At 35.4% G+C, this 26,953-nt stretch overlaps 3 protein-coding genes across 3 annotated transcripts in view; 2 read left to right on the top strand and 1 right to left on the bottom strand.

The window, feature by feature from the left end:
- LOC110385588 (uncharacterized) overlaps nt 1-26,953 on the top strand; it is a 933,915-nt gene that overhangs the window by 328,519 nt on the left and 578,443 nt on the right. The window lies entirely within an intron of this gene.
- Galpha12 (G protein alpha subunit) lies at nt 1,939-16,817 on the bottom strand (the record flags this gene model as incomplete). The annotated part of the gene is given in 3 exon segments (NM_001257002.2): nt 1,939-2,296; nt 5,797-6,065; nt 16,135-16,817. Coding segments are annotated over 3 exon segments (1,128 nt in total). The 5' UTR covers nt 16,636-16,817.
- LOC101743417 (RNA polymerase I-specific transcription initiation factor RRN3) lies at nt 17,594-26,681 on the top strand. Its single transcript, XM_004930322.5, has 7 exons — nt 17,594-18,570; nt 19,495-19,594; nt 22,496-22,648; nt 23,389-23,607; nt 24,687-25,051; nt 25,452-25,680; nt 26,219-26,681. The coding sequence occupies exons 1-7, from the start codon at nt 18,162-18,164 to the stop codon at nt 26,427-26,429; spliced, it is 1,686 nt and encodes a 561-aa protein (XP_004930379.2). The 5' UTR covers nt 17,594-18,161; the 3' UTR covers nt 26,430-26,681.

The following is a 26,953-nucleotide window of genomic DNA, read 5'->3' as shown; positions in this document are numbered from 1 at the left end:
AGTTGCTCAGATTCCATTTCAAATGCCAGTTTCACTGAACGATTGATATACGACAAACGAACTGCAAAGTATTTACACATAGCCTCGAAGTAACCACATAAAAAAATATCTCCACGTAATAAATAGATACCCATTTTCTTCTCAACTTAAAAAAAAAACTCGTAAATAAAAATCTAGAATAAATATACTAAACACTTACGAAACTTATCAGTACTAAATGAGTATAATTATTATGATCGAACGTTTTGGGTATTCGATTGTACACGAAGTAAAACATCGATAATTTGTGTATCGATTTTCGAAAAATCATGCAATGGTTTCAAGAAAACACCCGATTAGCTTCTCGATTGAGATAATATGTAACTATGATGTAATAAATCTAATTCATCAAGATCACCAAACAAGGAAAGGAATGAAAAAGTATTTTTAAACAACTGCCCTAATCGCTATACATTTTAAAGATATTTCGAAATTCTGGAAAATCGATAAGACATGTTTAGCGAATTTTTTTTTAAAACAACATTGCTCAACACATCCGCGCACGCAATATTCAAACCGCTCAAAAATATACAGTTAAATAATAATAAGAACTATCCATAAAAGTCGCCTAAGAATTTGTGCCCGTTCAAAAGAAAAAAAAAAGATTAAAAAATTTTTACAAAAATATTATACGAGATAGACGCTAGTGAGATTACACGTTTGCGATTCGTGCCAAAGGACGGAATACTTCGTGAACGTAGAAAAATGTAATAAAAAACATCAAATGAAACATACAAAAAAATGTATCAAGTTTCATGTATTTTAGAGCTGACGAGGTAAATCCGCGATGATCCAACGAAATAAAACGGGAATTCGTTGCTGTTTACAGCCTAATACTTTACACAATTCGATCACAGTGTTTTAAAAAACAAAACATTATTATTCAATGTTTCATTTATATGTACATATTTTATTCCCCACGGGGATCAATAGTATCAAAAAAGTCTTCCGATACAAAGGTACAAATTAGACCTTCGTGGCACCCTATAGAGCAATCTCATTTGTGACTACGACTAAACGAATACAACATTTCAAGCCAAATGTACTAACAACACTAACATCTCCATGTCTTGGCACAGCGTTACTGTGAGCCAATAAATATTGTACAAAAGGAGACTTTATAGCAATGCGCATAAGGTATATTTTTAACTAAAAAATAATTTACATATACAATGGCGATCACTATTAAAAGAATTCAGATACAGTCGTGTATAAATCACATCGAATTCACCGATATATATATTTATTTATATAATAGGTACCGTCGCGTGCAGCGTTTTATAACAAACCTCTATCGGTGTGTGTGTGTATACGAGTATATATTAATTACATACGTAAAATTGTCCAAAACGTGTGTCCATAATAATACAGTTACAGTGTGCAAAGTCTACATTTTTGGTCATAAATATTATGATATACAATTATTCCATTATCAATAATTCTTATAGCATAGTTCACCAAATCATACATTTGGTCGATAAATACTTGCCGAGCCACGTACATCCGTCACTAGTAGGCCTTCGTGGAGGCCCCGCGTTTCTAAAACATCACATTCTTTGTCTTTTGCTACAAATCCAACTATTATGCTTTTAATTTTCTTACACCAAAATTGAAATATTATCGATAAAACACTATCGATATAACCCGATATCGATATTTGCGTTATTGTACTTTCGACATCTCACTGAACAAACATTTAATTGTTTTAGAGAGACTAAACGCACCAATCTAACGTACACTTTTTGTGAATCGATAATCTTCAATATTCATTAATCGATATCGAATCACAGAAAAATCGATATGACAATAAACTTCGACGAAGACGTTCCGTTCACAAGCCCGATAGCCAGCGGCTCCAGTGCCACAATCCAGCGCAACAACAGATAGTACGAAACGCGATCACTGCAACATCAGAGATTCGAGATTGCGATTTAGGATCGTGTCTTTGACAGAATTGAATACGACCTCGATGTTGTGGGTGTCGATGGCGGTCGTGAAGTGGTGGTACAGCGTTGTTTTCGGTTCGCGCCGAACGTTCGCGAACATGTTGAGCAGGTACATTTGGACGTCGTGCAGGTTGTGCGGGTCGCCCGCGAACTGAGGATAGTACCAGCGGATGTCGGTCTCCTTGCTGGCGACCTTGCGCGCCAACAGATCGGACTTGTTCAGGAAAAGTATTATCGATATTCCCTTGAAGTTGACGTTGTTCACGATCGTATCGAAGATGTTTAACGCCTCCTCGAGCCGGTTCGTTTTCCTGAAACGATCAAACAAAATCTTACTTAATGGTCGTCAGGTTTGAGCCCCGTGAGCTCACCTACTAGTTAAGGTTACGCTGAAATAGCCTATCAAGGCTTATCAGCTTAGGTAGGAAAAAAAATTACTTAATGATTACTGTGATTAAAACGTGAGTACCTACGTAAATACAGCTGTACCGTTGCTTATGCAAGAGTAAAGGGTGTAAACTGCCCTTTATTAATAAAACAAGTTGGTTCCAATTTAAATCTGTATTTTCGCAAGTGTCTGACGTGTCGGGTTGGCTATGTACGACTGACTAATAATGCAAGCGATGTACAAAACTGCATATGCTACTACACTGTGTCCCTACAACAGCTATTATAGGGCGGACTGAGTTAAAGGAATAAACTAATTGACATGATGCCTCCGCCATTGGAGTACGCCACTGGAGAGAAACGCGAGGGACAGCGAAATGCATCTACTACGTGTTCACTCTCCCTAGTCGTTTATAGACATGTTACGTCGGTAAGAGTAACGCCACCTATCGCCGAATAATCGACAAAATACCGAAGGATCTAGTAGCACCTAGAACGCTCGAGAAGTACAACGCCATCTATTGTCAGATAGCGGAAACACATAATACTAGAGTTGTGGAATATTCTCGACGATTCTAGAGATTTCGTCTCGACTATAAAGCGTTGCAGGGATGGCACGCAATCAGTTAGTAATCGGAACTACTGGAAGCGAAACAGCGAACGGATCACCTAAAGCGAAGCGGAAGAAGCGAATTGAGAATTTTAAAATGTTTGTGAAGTGTTCTAAGTGCTAATACAGTGTCAACTTGTAATTCGGTAGAATATTTATTTATCCCGAACCCCAGCGCGTAACAGGCCGTAACTCATCGTCGAGCTTTTCGATCGTCGAAGAGTTAGAAGTTACAGTTAGGGGTTTTCCCCCCTACATATTCATTGTTAGCCTAAGGGGCTATTCCAGCTACCCTTGTACGGGGAAGCTAGTGTTAAGCGGTCCCCTGTAACGCGAACTACATATATATTTTTTATTTATTTATTGATACACAAAACAAATTACAATCATTACAGTACATATTAGCTAAATCATACAAGTAGTACCTAGATCTAATCTGGATTGCAATCTAAATAGTATGTGCACTCAACAAAACCATATTAAAGTGCATAGCTTTGGCTATTGAAAACAAAATTGAAATTACAAATATTGATAACTAGCCAATGATAAATAGGATATCCTTCACACATTTGACAAATCCCCTGAGTCTAGGTATCAAGGTTACCATGACATTTAGCCAAATCATTATACTGTCTGACCATTCTTACCATAGGGTTATATGATATATTGTAATCGATATGATAGTATGATATATGATATATTGTAATCATTACATTTAAACGTTGTTTCTATTTAAGTGATAATTTACAATAAACTATTATGTACTTCTGTATTCAATAATTACATTTTACGCAGCTAAAAAATACGAGTAGTAAGCGCTTGCCCGTTTGTACCCGGAGATGTATACATTAATGATAGATTAGCTAATCGACTGAGTTATCGCTGGACGAATTCATATAAATTTTATTACACTAGATAATGATGATGAAGTAAGTACCTTATATTAGGTGATTACGGGAGTTGATAAAACTTGAAAAAATACTTGAATGAACTTTGTACGAGAGGATATGCGTGATAAGAATGCGAGTGCAGAGATGATGTATGATAGATTTGAATGGAGAAAGAGGAGATGCTGCACCGACCCTACATAGAGGGATACGGGCAAGAAGAAGGAAGCCCGGAGGGACGAAGAAAGAAAGAGAGAGTGGGAGATAAAAAGGGAGAGTGAATGCTTCATTGTACAAAAAATGAAAATATGCGAAACATTAAATACAAAAAAGTACAATTGGCGGTCTTATCGCTAAGAGCGATCTCTTCTAGACAACCATCAGGTGGCCAAGAATCATTAGGAAACAAATTATATATTAATTAAAAGTATGTTTCACAAGTGGTTACTTTTGACTTTTAGGTAATCGTACATTTGGTACATTATGATGAAGCACGCCGCGAGCTATGGCCGTTAATAAATGTACATTGATAGGTAAGTCCTTGCTTGCCCGCTACAAGTGAACTCATAAAACCATTTTAAATAGACAACATTCAACTGAACCCCAATATTACCGAATAACCAAACAATTTCACCATCGAACGTTACGATTAATGATAGTCGATACATTCATTCGTCAAACCGCTAACCGAATCACGGACACATCAATGAATCAAGACTTATAATTAGCGAACGTTAACGCCATAAATATATTAACGACATCATAAAAAAAAACGTTTTTGAGGGAGCTCATAAAATTGTGATATCGGTGTATTTTTTTAGTGGCGCTTGCTTCCCGGCTTTGCGTTTTCCCGTACAGAGTCTTAACGGCTTTTTAACCTCCTCTGTTGTTTGGGATGAATGAACGATCTTACGGGTCACCTGTGTACTTAGTGCGAGTTTTTTAACGTTCTCGATAGCGTAAAGGTTAACGCAATTTTGTATGGAGTTGGAACGTCTGCCTACGTTTGCCGTTAGGGGCGCTGTTCCGACTGCCTACAATTTGAATTAACTTCTACGCGATCGAGAACGTTAAAAAACTGGCACTAAGCACACTGGTCTTAAGTCGTTATTGAACTCTATCAATGTAATAGACTTAAACGCCGCAACCCACCTACGTACAAGAGTTCCAAGTCCTAATTTCGTTTTATATTACAGCTTGTGCGGAGTAACGAGTGAGTGAGTCTAAAAGGCAAGTCGTATCACGATCATTTATTGTGTATGTGTCCAAATGCCGTGCCAGACGCCGATGGACTGACTTGACGTTGACATGAGCCGGCTCAAAGATATCTCCAATGCAAAACGTTTCGGATAGGTACCACCGCCCTGACTATTTCTGCCGTGAAGCAGTAATGCGTTTCTGTTTGAAGGGTGGGGTAGCCGTTGTAACTATACTGAGACCTTACAACTTATATCTCAAGGTACCCACCCACTCTTCATCATCATCATCATTTCAGCCTATCGCCGTCCACTGCTGAACATAGGCCTCTCCAATAGATTTCCAGTGCGACCGGTCCATTGCCACCTGCATCCAACGAGACCCAGCGCTTTTTACTAGGTCGTCGGTCCATCTACTCTACTCTCATATCGTCATTCACACACTCTATGTTTTCTTCGGTCGACCTCTTCCCCCTCTACCTTGCACTACCATTTCCATACATCTCCTAGTCACATGCATCTTCTCTCTACGCATTACATGTCCATACCTCGCTAACCGTCCGCTCTTTAATTTGTAACTATACTTGAGACCTTAGAACTTATACGAGTATCTCTAGGTGGGTGGCGCATTTACGCGGTAGATGTCTATGGGCTCCAGTAACCACTTAACACCAGGTGGGCTGTGTGCTCGTCCACTTATCTTAGCAATAAATAAATAAAACGTTACTCACCTGTCTTCAGATAAGACCTGATCGAATTCGGACGACGATACAAGGAACAGTATCGACGTAACCGAATCGAAGCACTGAGTCCACTTCTGCCTCTGGGTCCGCTGGCCCCCCACGTCGACGAACACGAAAGGAACGTTGTTTATGTTTATCGTGCACTCCGTTATGCCTTTCGTTGCCTTCCGACAGTGCAAGATGTCCTGGTGGGACGGCACGTAGTCCGGCCGAGCGATCCTCTCCAGTTCATCGAAGAAGTAACTCACCGAATCACTCTGGAATCCGAGAAGATTTTCATTAATTACTAATGAGACAAAACACGAGATATAACTCGCCCTTTACGTACATTATTTCGCACCTTTAGAATTAGACGAGACCCATTTCGAAATTTTTGGGTTTCATCTCTAATTCAAAAATGGACCTAAAACGAGCCTTTTCAGAGACTCTTAGTAATCAAATGACCAGAAGTAGCTTATAAAGGGACAAAGCTATCCACCCGTCTCTTTCACTCCGTCCCCTTCCTATACGTTTGTTCAGTTTGAGAACTTTAATCGTTGTTTTCCAAAAAACGAATTTTTTGAGTTGGGTCTTTATAATTCAAAAGGTGCGAATTTTGATCAATCGGTAACTGTATAAGCAAGTACTTTCGAGTACACGTTTCGGAGAGTCGCCGTGCTTTTGGAAAAATAACTAAATTAAAATTATAAAGACGTAGAACGTAAATCCCATATCGTCTTCTCGCATTAAAACTGTATAATCTTAAAACTTACTAATTTTACAGGTGACTGCTTTAAAGGTTTAACATGTGATATTTTTAATATTAATCATCTTGCCCAACATTTTTATTTTATTATAGTTATTTATTATAGATAGTTATATTATCTATCTTTTAAAGTAAGATAAAATTAGGTATTAATTTTGTTAATAGTAGTCAAAACATAAGTAAACAAAAAAAAAACTTAAACTAACCTACGCTTTTTTAACAGTATTTATGAGAAAAATACTGGTGATACCGAATGATTCCGCATATTAACTCAATTTCGAATATTATTGGAAATTGTACACTTTTAATGCGAAAAGACGATATGTGAACGCCCCTTACAAAGGTTAAATTATCGCGTTTTTTATACTGCACAATAACGATTTAAAAATCCAAATGTGTGAACTATCTCCCTCCGTATAAACTGATCGTTGAGCGCGTTTACACGCATATCTTCGTTCACGAAACAAAATTTATCAATCGCTCCTCCGTAAAGTAAAATAGCTTTTATAAACATTGTTCACGCTAAAACAAACGTCCTTATTCGACGTCGAGAACAGCGAAACGAATTATTAAGTTGATCTATAAATAGAACGGTATTATTGATCAGACTCCAGATTGTTCAGACACCAGCCGATACTCTAGACCAGCCTTTCCCAAAGTGGGCGATAACGCCCCCTTGTGGGCGCTGCAGGCTTAAAAGGGGGCGGTAAGAGACCCAACAAAAAAAGGGGGCGTTGTGTAGAGGCTTGGGAGGCGATTTGCAATTTCATTTAGGAGGACTCCTAGACTCGATTGAGCTCTCGCTATAGTGGTTTTTAAGTAGGTGAAAAAATGGGGGCACTAAAAAATGATTTATTCTCAAAGTGGGCAGCAGACAAAATAAGATTGGGTGCCCCTGCTCTAGACGAAGACGACGAGAAAAACAAAAATATCGTATAGACTCTATACTATAGAGAAAACGGGTCCTTTCGCGTGGCACAAAAGACGATAGAGAGGCCGGTAATCGAATTATTCCTAGATAAGGTCCGTCAATAATGAGGTCAATCCAATTGGTCCGGTTTCTGACCTAATAATGCGATCTGAGAATTGGCTTCCTGAACGAGCGACGACATTTGAGAACGTAACATAAAAGCAAGTTAGTAAAAGCATACATTTACCGTCATTGTATAACAGAGTATTATATTTCATATTCTGTCTTGTACGTAAAATGTGGGTCGTTACGGTTTTGTAATCGGTTTTCGTACAGCTCCGTATCACGCATAGCACGTACATAGCAACGAGATTATATATATATGTGGTCTCTTTGGCGAAATGCGACTCCTTTACTTTAAAACGAGGTCTAGGGAGTGGCGGTCACGGCAGTGCATTGGTAATTCAACAGAACATTAATGGACTTTAAACTTTAAATTATTTGATTTTAACGAAACCATAAACTGCACAATATTTTTTTTTTATTGCTTAGATTGGTAGACGAGCTCAAAGCCCACCTGGTGTTAAGGCCCACCTGGTGTTAAGTGGTTACTGGAGCCCATAGACATCTACAACGTAAATACGCCACCCACCTTGAAATATAAGTTCTAAGGTCTCAGTATAGTTAAAACGGCTGCCCCACCCTTCAAACCGAAACGCATTACTGCTTTACGGTGGAAATAGGCAGGTGGTGGTACCTACCCGTGCGGACTCACAACAGCTCCTACCACCAGTAATTACGCAAATTATATATTTGCGGGTTTGATTTTTATTACACGATGGAATTCCCTTCACCGTGGAAGTCGATCGTGAACATTTCTTAAGTACGTATTTCATTAGAAAAATTGGTACCCGCCTGCGGGATTCGAACACCGTTGCATCACTACATAAGTACGAATGCACCGGACGTCTTATCCTTTAGGCCACGATGACTAACTGTACGTACATATTATTAACATTTCATTTACAAATTTTAAACCTTATTCGTTAGAGGTCAAAGTTCATTATATACACAAATATACATACGCTAAATCAGTTAACAGGTGAACCAACATGCAATTACAAATTCGACTTTTAAATAAATAAACACAATGGACATTGGAGACACTTTTGCGGAATTTGTTTTTAGTACATATGCGAAAACATTTCGGTGCATTGTCCTGCATTATATCTATTTATTTATAAATTTGCATCAAGAAATAATTATTATTTATCCAATATATTATGTTGTTGTTGTAGTCCTAAGGTACCCCACTGGTACATAGGGCCCTCACAAGTTGTCTCCACTTTACCCTGTCTTGCGCTTGATATATTTATTATATAACTAATCTTTTTTTTTATTGCCTGAGCAGGCAGGGGAGTATACGGCCCACCCGATGGTAAATGGTTACAGTCACTCGTTGACGTCAGCAATGCCAGGGGCAGAGCCAAGCCGCTGCCTACCGCTTAATCTCCACAAGCCTCGTTTGAAGAAGGATATATTGTCATAGCGCTCGGGAAACACCGTGGAGGGGTGCTTATTTCAAAGCCTATGCGTTTGGTTTGAAGCTTAAAATCGTTATATTCAAATACTAGCGACCCGCCCTCGCTTCGCTTCGGAAACTATAATTTATTATTGATTTCTCCACTATTTAATGGATGTTATTATACATATAAACCTTCCTCTTCAATCACTCTATCTATTTAAAAAAAAAACACATCAAAATTCGTTGCGTAGTTTTAAAGATTTAAGCATACATAGGGACAAACAGATATAGGGACAGAGAAAGCGACTTTGTTTTATACTATGTAGTGATTTAGCGCCTCTGATCATTACAGACAAAGAATACAGATTCACTAATTCAATTTTATAAATTCAATTACAATATTTATGTATATCTAAAATGTGATGCAATTATTCTCGTAATTACAGATAGCAGTGATTGATCACAATAAGATAGAGCTTCTATTCAGTGAAACTTATGAAACACCACGTCACGTCAACACGTGAATGACGCAATACAATAATGCGAGCGAACACGTAAACTACATACTAGTAGTTATTCTGTGAGTTATGCAAATTGCGAACATTCGAGGCCAAACGAAATAAAAAAAAATAAAAAAAAACCACGTTCTTAGTCTCATTTTAAAAGATAGCCAAGGGCGCAGTGTCGGATTAAGAAAGAGCAGAAACCAAAACAAAACCAGACGTGTTATTAGGCCCGAGCGGAACTAGGTATTTAGCCGTATTAAAATTTTAACTCCGCGATAAGACGGCTCAGGTCAATTCGGCGGTTTCTCAATGAATGAGTCGGTTTTTACGGTCAGCAACGCGGAACAAAGACTGGTTGCATTCACGAGGCATGCATTCGGTTTTCCCGACGGTAAAATGTCGTTTTAGTTTAATAGTTTTTGACCTAAAACGCAATTAACAATATAATAAAACAAAAAAAAATTATCTAAAATAATTTTACATGTATATGAATATACAATCCACGCAAAATCGTTATTAGTTGAAAATATTAACTATGTTTTTTTGTATTACGCAGAAATTTCTCTTACAGATACCTGCCTCGGTGTACTGTTTATTTATTATATCTAGCTGGCGGCGAGGTAATGGATTAGAGGAAATACGAAGTTTGAACGCCTAAGTATAGACTATAGAAAACCTAGATGTTTCATTGAAAAACATTGAATACGTGCTGGTTTAAAAAAAAACGTCATTAACGAAATGAGAACGGTTTACTTAGAGTGTATTTATTACCAGCGAGGCTATTGCGTATGAATCGATACCGGTAATTAAACCCTTTGCACTACAAAGGTTTTACTATTTCACACTCGGCGTGAAGATAACGAGATCGACAGGGAGCATCGTTCAAAATCATTCACGAGCCGCGCGTGAAAACATGATAAACAAAACTATATCTGTTCTTTTAATGAAATCAATTTATCGCGTACGATTGTGTGAAACGCTTTTGTGTTGGCAAATCACATACTTAAGGTATTGCGTCGATCAATGATTCACGGCGGAACACAGGTGTTTATAAAAACAAAAAAATTAAATTAAAAAAAAAGATATGACGTACATACGTTTTACAGTTCGTCAGTCGGCTGTCAGCGTCACGATCGCGGTTTTAGTGTCCATATACATTACATAGTAATAATGACGAATTACACAAAACGAAAAATAATAGGCAAGCTATTTTGCGGTAGGCAGCGGCTTAGCTCCACTCACCATCAGGTGGTCAGTACGCTCGTCTGCCTACAAGGGCAATAAAAAAAAATATATAGCCGGAAATATAGAGAAGTCAACGTCGGTCTACCCAAACACGAGACATTGACGTGTCTGCAACAATGATCATTAAAACGTCCCACTGACAATCTACGGACCATTTACTAATTAAACCTCAAGATGGAAATCGCGGAATTTACCGGCGGTGTACGTTCTCGCAATCTTCGACAGGCTCCTGGGCGGATTATGGTACTTGCAGGAATGTGGACCGACAGCACTTGTGTTAATATGCAGCGTGACATGACGTCGCCGATAGGGAAAGCCCGACATGGCAAACGTTGAGTATTACGCATGCAAATACATTGTTTGTCAATAGCAAATATACGGCATGTCTACAGACCCTGGCCGTGTAAACGATTTTTATCTTTATTTTCATTAACCTAACGACTAAAATCACTACAGTTTCTCGTCTGATTTGTGACAAAGGTGGCCGAAGCGTTTTATTTTCCTGTCATTGTTAAGAGAGAATTAGCTCGCACACTTTTGTAAAAAAAAAATACCTCGTCTAAATTACTAAAACTATACTCAAGTATGTATCTGATCAATTAGCAATATATTCGATTATTTCCTGATTTTGCAAAAAAAAAATCAATAAAGATTTTTATAGTTATTAAACATGACTAAACTACATTTGCAGACACTAAAGGTATGTAGGACATTTTTAAGATTCATTAATTCACAATAAGCAATATAACTCGATAAAATTGAATTGAAGTAATAATCTTTATTATCTCTTCGCTATCGTTATTCCAATAGAAGTTTATAATCAACGTAATATCGGTTTTCAATAGTCCATGTACTTTGGTGGCATCAACCAGTTTGTTTGTGACTCATGACGCAACAAATATGTGACTAATCGTAGAAGATACGGAATGCAATTACAATACTTAGGAGTTTTATTTATTCATCGTGCGTTCGCGCCACTGCGATAAATTAAATTCACTTTGCCGTTGAATTTAATTGTTTTTATTACATTAGTTCCGGTTTAAATGAAAACGTAAACTAGATGAAGGTTACGATCTACTGAAAAGAAACTTTTTAAGAAATATACCTCAAAAATTCTTTCAAGCGTCTTTGGTTACTGTTTTTTTTAATTATAATTTAATTAAGTGATTAGGTTATTCAATAGTGGTAAAGTCAGTAGTCCATTTATATAGATTATTAAATGACCAATACCATACGTAAGAAAAAATCTAAATATTTGCCAGATACGTTGCTCTTGCTAGTACTAATTTTTATTTATCGTAAATGGACTTTCAATGATTGGCTAGTTTTGTGTTCAGTAACTAGGGAACCGGTTTTTTTTTTAATGAGAAAACAATTGCTATATCGGCTTGTATAAATAAAGGTTTAGTTAAAATCCAGAGTTCTTTGAATGATAGCTTGAGTCACGTGCGACCTTAACGCGTGTTTCCGATATTTTCGACGCACCATCCAACTCCGGAATTTCTTCGTGTTTCCGCAACGCTACGATTTATATCCCTATTATTCGAACGATATTTGAAAAGAATCCTTATAGATAGATGCTTTCTATTCTCGGCTGTGGCTTTGTCTGTCTAGTGGTATGTCCATGCGCGCATGCGCATAAATTCACGTGAACTCAATCTGTCTTCGATTACAAAAATCGAGAATGCCTTTAATAATGGTTCACACGTGTGGTCCGTATTTACGCTGGGAAGTTTATGTAATATTCTCTAATGTGCGAATATTGGAAGATGAACGATCCGTACAGCTTCCGGCAGTGTGCGTGGGGTCTAATACGAAAATATATTTTTCATTATGTAGTTTACAGAGCGGGTCGGAGCCTTGCAGGACCGGATGCTATGAAAGATGTACAATATGCGCCCAAAATAAGTCTCGTTTTTGTATAAAATCCTACCTACCCTTTAACCAAGCACAGTCGTGACTCGCCGTATCACGCGTGCTTCTCAATCAAGAAAAGGCAGGTTCGAAATTGAACACGTACTACGATATTTTCAATTTATTTAAAGACATGAAGTCAATTTCATAATTTCGGACTGATCAGGGTTTGCCATCATCCAACATCAACAATGTGAACATTTAAACAACATAGCTTCCTGTTAACACTGTTTTACTGGTGGACTAAGACCCCGCACCGGTAAGTACCACGCTTATTTGTCGCGAATAAATAATGCGTTCAATTTTCAAGGATGGGGCAGCCGTTATAGTATTGAGTTAGAACTAATTTCTCAGGGTGCCGTCGCATAAGTTGTTAATGTCTATTCACCCATCTAAGCAATAAATAAAAATCCTATATGAGACAGAATTGTGGTGGCCAGCTAATTAATTACCAGCAAAGTGTGCCCGTAGTAGATATTTCCGGGAATCCGATTTGATTTCTTAATTAGACCTCGCAACCGCATTACATGAACGAGACCCGAATTAACTTCCGCTGATGTAAATTACATAATAGGTCATACTTATTATGTCGTATTCTCTTCTTTAGCCCACTGAGTTTCACGCCGGATCTTCTCAGTGGGTCGCGTTTCCGATCCGGTGGTAGATTCTGCGAAGCGGGTTCGTGTTAGCAACGTCATCAGGTTTGAGCCCCGTGAGCTAACCTACTAGCCCGGTGAGCTTAGGTAGGAAAAAAAAGTATGTATTCTCTTCGATTTTCGCGAATCGTGAACGTAATTAGAACTACGTTTTTACAGTTTGATCTCAGTTCACTATAATACTTTACACCTTTCGTACAGAAGACTATAGTGATAACCACTGCAAAAATTTTCATATCTTTTTTTTGTTTTTTTTTTCTTTGCACTCTAACACACACCGTCAGAAGTAACAGCATCTTAAATTCTAGAACATTGTTCATCTAGGAGTTTAATCTTCCTGATATGACGATCTCAGGCCAATCAATACATTCTGGGTATCGGTGGAAATTGTGTAAATTAATATGTCGAAATCCATGTACTCAGTAAAGAAAACAAGTCAATTTCATATATGATAAACAGGGACCATTCAAATAAAAAATATCTGTAGCTTTGACAAAGTTGGTTCATAATTGTATAATAATATCCTCTTCTTACTAAATATCAATTCAAAGTTAACAAAAAGATATTATAATTTAACCATCTTAACATTTACAAAAAATTCTATTTCAGGTTTATTTACATTGTCATTGTTTAAACAACCATTTATTACAGAGGTAATAAAGTAAGTATTATGGAGAAAATTATAGAGAAGTATTTATTGAAGCAGCTAAAAAATAAAATGAATTACCACGACAAATGCATGAAACAATTAAATTTTAAAACAAAATATTGTACCTAATCTATTCTGTATTAATGTGACTTTTAATTTAGATAAGCCATTAACTACAACAATGGTGGTTATAACATTAATAGGTGAGGTTGATATGAAAAAACCTTAGTTTGGCAGAAATGTTTTAAATTATAATTTAGGTTTAATAATAATTTAGTAGTATGCTAATCTAGAAAAAATTGTAGTTTATGGTCACTATAGCCCTACTATTTGCTGTGATAAGGTATACATTTTCAATAAATACAAGTCAATTCTTTTTATTGTTCATTTTTAGTGTGTTTAAATATACCAGGTCTCAAAAGAAGGTGAATATTCAAAATGGTTGTTAAGTTTAATTAGCTCCATCTGGTGTTAAGTCGCTAATAAAGACCATAGATATGGACAACGTAAATGCTGACCACCCACCTCGGGGCATGAGTTCTGTCTTCGGTTTACAGTAGAAATGCTGTCCCAACCGTCAAATCGAAATGCATTATTGCTTCACAGCATTAAAATAGGCAAGGTGGTGGTTTCTAACTGTGTGGGCTCACAACATGCCCTACCAGATAAAAGTAAGTTCGTGAAAGACATGCTTGTAAAGTCATCAGCATAAGCCAACAAGTTCTCTTGCAGCAGAATATGTACCAATTTATTATGGTGTCAAAGTAACGAAGATGAAAACATTTTCAACTCATATTTGGCTTTAGGCCAATTGGATAATTTTTTAACTTCAACATTAACAAGATCTAGGAAGAGATTAATATTAGCATATTTTATTCACATTAAATATAAAACCTTTTCAAACAGCAACTCTTACTGTTATTGGTACAATAATTGGTCTATTGATAAACCCAGAATACTTTTACACAAACCAGTTTCTTAATGATGAAGATAATATTTATCAAAGACCTTGTTTTTAAATGAAAAAGGAGCTGACTAACAATAAGAAAACAATGGCATTTTTATCAAGTTAATGTAATAAAGGTCAATAAACTTTATTGAATGTGAAATATGCTAAGCAAATGTTTTACTGTAACAATTGACATAAGTAGTTTTGAATTCCAAACAAAATGACTTTATAAAGGTTTTAGATTTTTAGTTGTGCCTTTCTCGTATAAGAGACCGGTTCATTTAAATTAACTATCTCTCTTAAAATTTTTGATCACACTTTTTTTCACATGCTTAAATTACCTTTTTCTATCTATGTAATGAAATCTTCCAACACAATTTTTGTCAACTGTAAGGTAAAAAAAAACAAGCATTGATAACAATAAAATGATTTTGCTACCTCTGACCGGGAACACAAGTTTTTTTGTACCTATGCTGGATAGCCTTCAGAGGCTATTTCAGCTTTACCCTAGCATGCAGGTGAGCTGTCCGGGCTCAAATCGGAAGTGTTGCTAACACTGGTCCTAACTAAAGCAGTGCTTTGCAGAATCTACCACCGGATCAGAAACACGACCCACTGAGAAGATCCTGGGAGAAACACAGTGGGCTGTCTTTATGGGTTAATTTACTCGTTGAGTCCTTTGTCGACGGGTTTGGTGAGGACGGTGACTGGTGCTTGAGGTACCTAAGAGCACCGTTAATGGTTCAGGAGTATGACAGTTTATGACACAAGGATGAAAATATTACACTTAAAGGATATTTCCTTTGTTTGTAAACTATATTGTCTATAACATTTATGAACCCTTGTGCATACATACAACCATACATACATCAACATCATACATCTAGACACCTAGACATCATACAACTAGATATTTACCAGTGTAGACATCACAATGTGATTGCCACCACTAACCTTGAAGACAAGTAACATTTCTATTTATATGGCTGTACTATAAAATAGTTTATTCCAATTAAGCATTACCTTTCTTGTTATATTTAGCTATAATTAAAACTTTTAACAATAAATATCTGGCAAAAGGAATTTATTTGAAAGCCAGAGTGTCACATAAAAACCAATTGTAATAAATAAGTATATATTATAATGCAAACCCACCAAATTTTGCATTATAATATATACTTAGGTAGGAATACATTGCAATTGCTTTGTTTATTGTATATAACTTACCAATTGAAATTCTCTTCGCCTGTCATATGCCCTTTTTATGGCTCTGTCTAACCACAATGAGTGTATGTGCGGCGCGTAGTGCATGAAGAGTCGGCTGTCGAGCGACGCCGTGCTGTTGAAGTGCAGTGCTTGCTGGCCGATATCCAAATTCCGCGGATTCTCCCATGGTATCGCGAGTTTGTCTCTTGCGTCCACTAACACCTGTATGCCTTTGACAATGTTCTGATATATCACATGCTGGTACTCCCGCACGAGTTCCGGTTCGAATTTCACTTTGTGTATGATTCTCATCTGTTTGAGGAATGTTGACTTTCCGCTTTCACCCGCGCCGAGTAACAACAGCTTCACCTGCCGCCGCAAAGTTTGCTTATCTTTCTCGAGTATTCTGTCGATCTCTTTACTCCTATATCGTTGCTCTATCTCCTCCGGCGATAGCTTCAGACGCAGCCAACAAGTCAGAGCCTCTGTACAGCAGGTACATGACCACAAATCGTTGGCCATTTTGCATGATTATCAAGACAATTAAAAAAGGAAACAAATCAAATCACACTTTATTTGTACAGTTCATTATTTTAAAGTTTTCCAACACAACACACACACTGATAATGATAATACAAAATGAAGATTAAATCCGGAATTCCGAAATACACACGCATTCCACCCCTCCCAATTTCATTGAGAAATGAAAAGTCACAGATAAACGACAAACGTCAAAAATTCAAGTAGGTAGGTACCGTACATGCAGTCTAACATCAAATCACATTCGTAATCTGTAATGCAGACACAACATTCATCTCTACTGTATTCTCTTATATTCTTATTTATATATGTTGTATCTCTATTGAATTCAATAAGTATTGACAGACAAAATAAAGCGGAGTTTATATGAATAATCTAATATTTATAATACTATCAAAAAAATTCGATCGTTCGTACGTTCAATAGATTTGTAACTTTTTAACTCAGTGTTTCTACTTAGGGGAAAATAATAGACAAAGTTTAATTAATCTAAAATAGGAGTCGATTGGCCAGATCGGAGTAATTTTTTACCATGTGTATTATCTACGGAGTTTTTATACGAGTTTCATTCCTAAATTGGGAAAATAAAACTTTTCATTGCAATAATACAATTTTTTTTAAAACATTAAATCGATAAATCAGCTCAAGCTCAAACTGATGACATTAATTATTGAAGTCAGAACTAACTTATTTATAACATTAAAACTATACACAGAAAATAAGTGCTGTCGATAGTTTAATGACAAAACGCAAAAGGGCTCTCATCGAAATAGACAATAAATCTAAAAATAAAAAGTTTTAATAGAGACCAATACCTCAACTAATATGTGCAGTATTTAGACACTAACATGGTGGCAGCGCTTAATACGATTTTATTAGGCGTCTAATTCTTCAAGCCACAAAATTAATTATGCTTTCTTTCGAAAAAGACTTGGTTCGAGTCTTTCAAAAGAAAAGACTAACGTATAGTCATTTTATTCTTTGCCTTTTGAAGATAGAAAAATCAAACCAAAATGACAAATTTCGGCGTGTCAAATAGAAAGTCAAAAAGTTCCGCGCACGTTGCGCACGTGTTCATAAAAGGAACTGAGGTGAAGAATTAGGTTTAGGTGGTTTAATTTGAACGTACGTGTACATTTTCCGTTAATTCATCATAAATATTAATCAATAAAACATCAGCAACATTGTACACAATGTAAAACTTAGAGTTACCGTTAAGCTATGTCGAGAGAAGGTTATAGCCCAGAAAAGAAAGAAAGTGACAACAAGGCTGTTTTAGAGCGATTACAGTCTTATTTGAAAGACAAGAAAAACACTGACGTTTCCGACACGAGCGCCGGGTACAGCAAACCAAGTACGAGCTACGATCCGAACACAAATACTGTCCCGAACATAGAAGATAGTAGTAATATTTTACGCGAAGTACTGAACTACAAAAAAGCAGAATTGCTTCGGCAACCAGACGTAACAGAGTTTTTAAAGGCAATCACGAAAGACTTGAAGAAGTAATGGCGGTAGCGGCTAGGAAAAGCGTCGCGTCCTTGATGCAAAAAACTCTGGATCGCCAAGCGGCTTTAGCTCGTACTAGATTGAAATTCTCCGAAAAACAAATAGAACAGATACTTCTTAATTATGCTAAAACAGGAAACATTGGACCTTACTCGGAATTAGTCAGAGTTTTGAGAGATTACCCATTAAATGATGAGAATTTTCGGATTATTCTCGAAGATTGTCTCTCTTGCGTTCTGATTATGGGACAGGATTTCAAGCAGTTTGTAGAAGCAGTGTGCAATGTTGAGTGGGCTAGTAGGTGTGAAAAGTTAGTCAACCTTTTCAGCACCTTCATCATTAGCCTAGTCACTGCACATATTTACCATTGTCCGCAAGTGATGAGCTGTCTGGTTAAGGTTTTTAAAGGTAAGTTAGCAACACACAGTGGTAGTTCTAGTATACCTGGACAATGATAGCCACTTACGATTCATTGGTTTGTAGGAATTATGAAGATGTCATAAATTATGCTATTACATTATATTATTCTATAATTGTAATATTAAATATAAAATTGTTAAAAGACAAAGAAAATAGAAATGAACATATAAAATATATATTTATATGAACGAATAATCAGTAAATACTAATAAAAACATTGTGAAATATTGTGAAAGAATTTAACACATAAAAGTCAATACAAGTACTCTTTCAGAAATCTAGTAACATTTAAGATTTGAGATTTTCTTTTATTTCATATTCTTACTAATATAACTACTGAAATATTGTATTGTATAAAACTGAATTATATTATTATCATGCTATTAGTCCGTTACTTTTATTATAATGCTTAGATAGGTGGATGAGCTCACAGCCCACCTGGTGTTGAGTGTTCACTGAAGCTTATAGACATACAGAATGTTAATGCTACCACCCACCCTGAAACCTGAGTTCTAAGACTTAGTTTTTACAGTACATCAACTACCCCACCCTTCAATCAAAATACATTACTGCTTTACGACAGGAATAGGCAGGCAAGTGGTGGTACCTACCCACGCATGCTTACAAGTTTCTCTACTGATAGTAATTAAGGAAATTAAAACTTTTACGGGTTTGATTTTTATTACACAACTTCACTGTGGAAGTCATTTGTGAACATTAGTTAAGTAAGTAGTATTCCATCAGAAAAATTGTTACCAGCCTGCAGGATTCCAAACCAGCAGTCACAAGTTGAAGTATCCAAGATAATATTTAAAAAAAAATATTGCCTTTTTAGGCAGACTTACTTAATCTAATAATAATTTTCATAACATTAGTTAGAGATATATTTGATGATGACTATGATATTTTTAGCTAATGAAGAAAACTGGGATGACACTCCACCAACAGAGAAATTGAATAGCTGGTCTAACATTCATACAATCATAGGACAAATTATCGCAATAATGCCGATGTAAGTATTTTACGTAACTTTCTTTAAGGTTATGCTTCATATTACATTGTTTGTGGATGTTTATATCTATCTAACAATTTAAGTAATGTCAGGACTATTTTCTAATGAAGCGCCCTATATGTGTCACGATACATAAAAATTTATAAAATATTTACAGAAATCTTCAACAATTTGAATTAGAGTGGTTTGGGAATTTAATTATTTGAGTATGTGTATTGATTTAGCCCCAGTATTTACTCTTAAGTGAGTGGATATAGGCTAATATATCAAAATGCTTCATGAAGCATATTGATGATATATTTGACAACCTACAAAGGTTGGATGAGATATTTAATTGGTCAGATCTCATTATACTAAAACAGTTCCCTTTTTGGGAACTGTCTTCTGCAGCTAACTAAAAATGTTTGAATACCACAAGATCATCACATAGATGTTTAAAAAGTTTATGGGACCCACCATACTACTTACAAAACATTAGCTGATGAGATCATATTTGAGCCTTCTGTGACACACTCAAAAATTTTAATATAATACTTAATAATAAATGGGTCAATGAGAGACTGAAATTGTTCTCTTAAAATAACCAGGTGCACAGAGTTCTATCTGGCTTTATAAATGACTCTGGAAACTATGTTGTGTGATTTTGCACCTACATCAATCAATACATAGGCGGCACTGAAAATTTCGGGAATTAACGAAGTGACACAACATTACTATTTAAAAATGTATTTATTGCTTTTCGAAGTATTCTCCGCGAAATTTGACACATTTTTCCATACGATGGAACCAATCATTGAAGCAACCATTCCATTCGGAAGTTGGGGTCTCCAAAATGGCCGTTTTGTAGGCGTCCACAGCTTATTCAGGTGATGAAAATCTCTGTCCACGCAATTTATTCTTTATTTTAGGGAAAGTATAGAAATCATTAGGGCTTAGGTCGGGGCTGTACGGCGGCTGGTCTAATAATTATATGTTTTCTTGCTCTAAAAACTCTTGTTCGGTGCGCGGTGTGAGAACTCGCATTGTCGTGATGGAGGATGATGCGGCGGTTGCAGTTCTCTTTACGGAGTTCAGAAACGACCTGTGGCAAATAAATGCTAGCATACCATTCTGCATTAACCGTTCTTTGTCCCTCAAGAGGAATAGTCGTAACATGGCCGGTTTTGGAGACAAACGTGGCCACCATTTTTTTTGCAACACTCCGTGAACAAACAATTTTTGTTGGCTTTAACTCATTTTCGAACACACAAACTGGTGACTGGTTTTTTGTTTCGGGTTCGTACGCGTATATCCAGGATTCGTCACCTGATACAATGTTGTATACAGCATTTGAGGATCCTGCGTGGAATCTTTCGAGAGTTCTGACGCACCAAGTAACGCGAGCCGCTTTTTGCTCTTCACAGAGCGAATGCGGTATCCATCGGGAAAACAACTTTTTTACACCTAATTGTTCCTGCAAGATTATTTGTATTTGACTCATGCCAATGTCTAAAGTTGCCTGAATTTCGCGGTATGTCACATGTCGATCTTCCTCAATCAGCTTACGCACAGCATCAACGTTTTCTTGGGTGACTGCAGTTTTTGGACGACCTTGACGGGGATCATCACTGAGCTTGACACGTCCACGTTGAAACTCAGCAAACCAGCGATAAATTGTGGTTTTGAATGGGGCTTTATCACCAAATGCAGAAATCATCCGGTCAACACACTGTTTTTGTGTTAAACCACTTCGAAAGTCATAATAAATCATCGCTTTTGAATTTTCTCGAGTCAATTCCATTTTCTCAACGACTAAACAAGTTTGACAAAACCTCGTGACAAGACCGAGAATCTTTTTTTAAATAAATAAATGGTATTCGATTTTTAAAACCAAGGAGTTTTCAATTAAAAAGATTTTAATATGACAGGACAGTGGAAATATTCCATTCCCGATACTTTTAGTGCTGCCCTCGTACCATTGATTGAGTATTTACCAAAACTTTTCTAGAGAATCAGTGAAGAGCACTTTTGGAAAAGGGTTTTGGAAATGAAATTTCTAAACATATTCTATTTCAGTAACACTGAAATTCGGGCAATTATTACTGAGTGGGAGCATGAAATGCGGCTACCTAAATACAAGAGCTGAACAGCGATGGATGCTAATATTATCACTGAGCAGCTCAGTCTGTATTGCTGGTGCAGAATGCAAATGGTCACATGTAAGTGGACCAAAAATAGCACATACCAAAGTTGTAAACTGGTATGAAATCAAAGAAATGAATGGTGACCTTCTGAATAGAACCAGAAGGTCTATTCATTTCATAAAAAAATTACTGACAATTGGATGTTGCCACATTTTTAAGAAGATACAGAAGGATAATATGAAATGTTGGTATTCATTTACAATTACATAATCTAATGTAAGAAGTATATCCTTACTAAAAATCTTGAAAAATATACAAAAAAGCATTGTTTGGAATGATGGTGTTACTGGGATTCTCACTATTAAAATTTTAACAGATACATAGCATTTGACTATGCAATATAATGCATGAAACCATATCGACGCTTGAAAGGCAAACGTGACTAAGGACAATAACTGCTTTTTACATAAATGATAGGCAATAATAATATTCGATGCGCAAAAAAAAAATATTTCTAGGTCTATTAAAATCATTTCAATCCTACAGCTAGATTAGTTAAAAAAGATTTTTTTTTCAGGTATTTCAACTTTAAATTAGTTTACTGTAAAGTTCACTCATTGTCGCTTAGTCACGTTTGCCTTTCAAGGGTCGATATATTAGTGTGGCATCAAGAGAATAAAAATTTAGGCCTAAAAAAATCTATGTAAAATATTACCTGAATTGAGAAAAATTCAGGTGATGTTTACATTAATAATATTTTAACAAATAATTGTTTTAGGACAAATGAACTTTTAATGGAGACTGTGATAGATCAATTTCCATATCACAAAGCTGGTTGTAGTTCAAATAGATCTTTCATATATAACCTTATATGGATTAGCAAATACCTACCTTCACTTACAGAGGAAATTATGATGATTATTATTAATAGGTGAGTAAACAAAACCTTGTACGTACATATTGAGACATGTCATGCAGTCAGTCTAAATAACTAAGATTTATGAATAAGGTGTATGTAAGAGGCAGCCATTTTTTAAATTCAATCTGAAAACAAATTGTAAACTGATTATTTTAAGTTATAAATTTTTGTTAAAATCAATTACGTACTAGAAATAAAAATAGTCCTTAAACTTGTATGGCCAGGACATAATTTATTACAGCTCTCATTTTAGATTTAATCTTTAAAAGGTTAAAGATGAAAAATCAAAGTATTTTGAACAGCTAGCTACTTTAATGTTAGACGGGACCTTATGAATTTGTGATCCACAACCCTACAAACAGATTTCTGTCCAGCATTGAATAAGGCAGACCAGTGTTCTTAGTGTGAGTTTTTTACTGCTAGGAGCTGTTCTTACTGCACACAAATTTGGGCTAGCTTATGCTATTGAGAACGTAAAAAACTCACACTAAGCACACTGTTTTGTTTAAGTTACCTTTATATGTACTTATTTAATAAAATATTGTAGATAGATACATTAGAAAAAGAGCAAGCTCCAAGTTTCTTACTCATTCTCTTGTGATGCAGCTGTTTTCCAACTTAGCCATAATGTCATGACGATTTAAAAACACCTATGAAGGCCTACTTGAAATAACAACCTTTATGGTGGTTTAATTTTATTTGACATGCCACTTAGTAAAGCTCACATATTCACCTTATTTTTTTTTATTCAGAATGATAGTAATGGATGGCAATATAGTGGAAAGTGACAATAAAATGAAACAGAATGACACACTATTTGACATGGATGTGGAACAACATGATGACATCTCTGAAACCCTAGACTATAGTATGCTAGAAGTATTGCACTGGCTACAGGAAGAAAGAGACCCTATTTTGCACCACATGTGCACAGCTTTTGAAAAAATAATACTACCAACTTACGGAATCAGGTAAGAAAATATAATATACATTCTTACTCATTTTGTGTTTTTAAAATTCAAAAGTATAAATGAAAAACATGTAAACTCTCACATGCATACAATGATGAGGCTAGATGCTTCTTATAATGTGATGAGGAAGACCATATACTGAAGCTAATTTTATTGGAATTAAGTAGTGTGTATAGCATGATGTGTTTATGCGATAAATGTCTTATCTAGGAAGAATTTTGGAGGTTTATTTTATTTTTATCGTAATAAGTAATGATATGATATAAATATCTAATAAATATAATAAAGAATGGCAATGGAAGCGAATATCCTATAACTTCCATAAAGCAGTCCTGTTGTGATGTATATAATATACATTGTTCTAGCAGCTTCAATTAATAGAATAAAATGAGGTATATTCGCAAACACAGGATCTCATCAAATTTATGATCTTTTGTACAAATTTTTGTGAAATTTGTAATTTTATAAATTTTAATGTCATAAAAAATGTTAATCTCAATAAACTTGATTATTCCTTGACCTATATCTTTGTGAATATAAATGTTATACCTAATTTAAATTTACTCCAACCACTTACTCTACTATATCACTGACATGTTATGATTTATACTAATTATAATTTTTAAAATATAAAAGATTAAGGCATTTAGCTAAACAATTCCAAATAATTCATGAAGCCAAATACCAAACTATATTTAAATAAGCTTGTCAATAGATTCTACTGGAGAAAACAAAAAAAAACCAGAGAATTGGTTGAAAAAAGAGGAGAAATGGTATTAAACTGTAAATATTTAATGTTAATTTATGTAAATATTTTTATTCATTTAAATAGATTTAAAAAAATTGTTGCAATGCTAGTAATAAATGTGGTTCTTTTTTTTTAACCTGTCACAAGGATAATGTCAATGCACACAAGTGGAACACTTATATTTAAGTGAAATATGTAATGAAATTCACTATTTAAAAAAATTGGTAGCGTAGATACAGCAATCAACTATTTTAATATGACACTTTTTAAACATATATACATGACATTTAGTTTCAAAATATGCTAATCACATATTGTATATATTTTTCAGGCATGTTCAATTTTTACTGCTGTATACAATATCAATAAACCAACATTGCGCTGACCGAGTTCTCAACAATCTGTGGACAGTAGCGGCAGGGCTTCAAGGTCTAGGACCTGGTGCATTGGCAACAAGACGAACAGCTGCCAGTCATCTTGCAGGCCTGCTGGCTCGTTGTGTTCGAGTTCCTAACTCAAGATTAGTACAATTCTTGAAGACAATGACAGATTGGTGCCATTCCTACATCTCTGCAGCTCAAGAGTCCACCACTGTTACTGATAACATTAAAGCTCATGGAGCCTTCCATGCTATATGTCATGCTGTGTTTTACCTAATTGCATTCAAACACCAGCATCTGTTTATGAGTAAAGAAAGTGAGTATAATTTAGCATTCTATATATTAAAAATATTTATTTGGAATGTTTATTTATTGTTAAGTATTTTCGTTGTGCACCTTCAAAGCCTTTACTAAATACAGTCTTTTATTTGATGGATCAATATGTCATAACATTTACAGCTCATGAAATAGGGTTTTAATTTTCTGTTTATGGTTCAAAGGCTATTTTTAAGCTCAGTTCTAAGCAATCTACACAGAATAAAATCACATTTGTGAAGTATAACTGACACATTTACAAAAAGGTTATCTTTAAAAAAAAATATTTTGGTCACTTCTTTCAGTAATGGTAATTTCAGTAAAATATAACTAAATTATTAACAATTACAGATTTGTATAATTTATCTCTATTTAATATGATATTTATTTTAATATTTCAGGCTTAAACTTTGTGGAGTCTCTTAATCTTCCTCGGCTAGTGGCTTGCACACTGAATCCTCTCCGCACCTGCCCACCGCAAGTGACACGAGCATTTTCATCGGTGACTCGATCTCACCAAATTGTGTATTGTCAAGCTATTATTGAGAACAACGCGCGACACACGTTACAGTCTGCAGATATTTTGCAGTATGATGAATGGTTTCCATACGACCCTTATCAATTACCTAGGTAAATATACCCTCTTCTTATAACTCAAATGTATGGAAATTTGTCAAATAACTTACGACAGGCGGAGTGTCAGTAGTTTCTCAAAATGTAAAAGCAGCTTGGCCTGCTTCCACTAGCGTTACAAATTTTTAGTTAACCTATATCCGAGATTAATTGCATTTTGCTATAATATACATATTAAAACACATAAACCAATTTAATTGAAACTATCAGAAAACTAATATAATGTAATAAAATAAAACATACGCGAGAGAAACCTGTAAAAGTAGTAAATGTGACTCACGAAAACCTACCATTATAACCAAATCGCTTTTATTACGTATTGTTATTAATTATTGATAATAAGGTAAAGTTCCGTGAGCAACTTCTCTATGATTGTCTGTGCAAACTAATATGTCGCGAGTCCTTAGTTACGCTGTGAGGGTATAATGATAATTTAATATTCTAAAATAGATAGGGTAAACCGTTTCTAATTATGCACCTCCTAACAATTACACTATAACTTACTTGAGAGAAATCAATTCTTTGAATGTTTCAGAAGCGGTAAAATAATATGGCCGCTGTGCATCGATTACAAAGACTGGTTAAAAGAAGGCGATGACGAAACTCAATACTCAAACATGAAAAAGAAAATGGAGGCAGACGATGACGACTTTTTAATGTCTGTTAGTCCATGTTCTAAACTAGCAAGCTCACTGTCCAATGGAGTATTACCTGGATTTAGAACAAGTGAAAGCATACCATACTAAAATTTATTTATTTATTTTTAAGGAGAAAAGTAAAAATGTACTCTATAAAACTTTAGAAATAAATGAAACTGTCTAATTTACTTTGTATAACTTATTGTGAAGTTTTAGATGCTGCTATCCTGCATCTATTTATGCTTAAAACATGTTATTAGTCAATGTACATACTTTACATTCGTTGATTACTCTGCCTTTTTATTCTATTTAATTGCGTATTGACTGTAAAAAATATAATAAAGTATATTTATGGAATAAGGATTTTCATTTTGAAACAACACTTGTTCATCAATGTAATTTTATTGAGATCACACTACATTCACATCACATAAGCTGCAGGTTCATTGTTTGTGAAATAATATACTGAATTTAACTTAATTCCTATAAATTATGACAAAAAAGATTACAGTTGAGTCTTATGTTTTTTGAGAAATATATAATAAGAAAATTAAAATCGTTAGTTTGTAAAGGATTACAACTGCTGACTAATAAATAATATGGTATTTTTTGATATTATAATTTTAGGGGTT

This window comes from Bombyx mori, chromosome 10 (genome assembly GCF_030269925.1).
Source record: "Bombyx mori chromosome 10, ASM3026992v2".
Taxonomy (NCBI): domain Eukaryota; kingdom Metazoa; phylum Arthropoda; class Insecta; order Lepidoptera; family Bombycidae; genus Bombyx; species Bombyx mori.
This window is presented reverse-complemented; position numbering and strand designations above follow the sequence as displayed.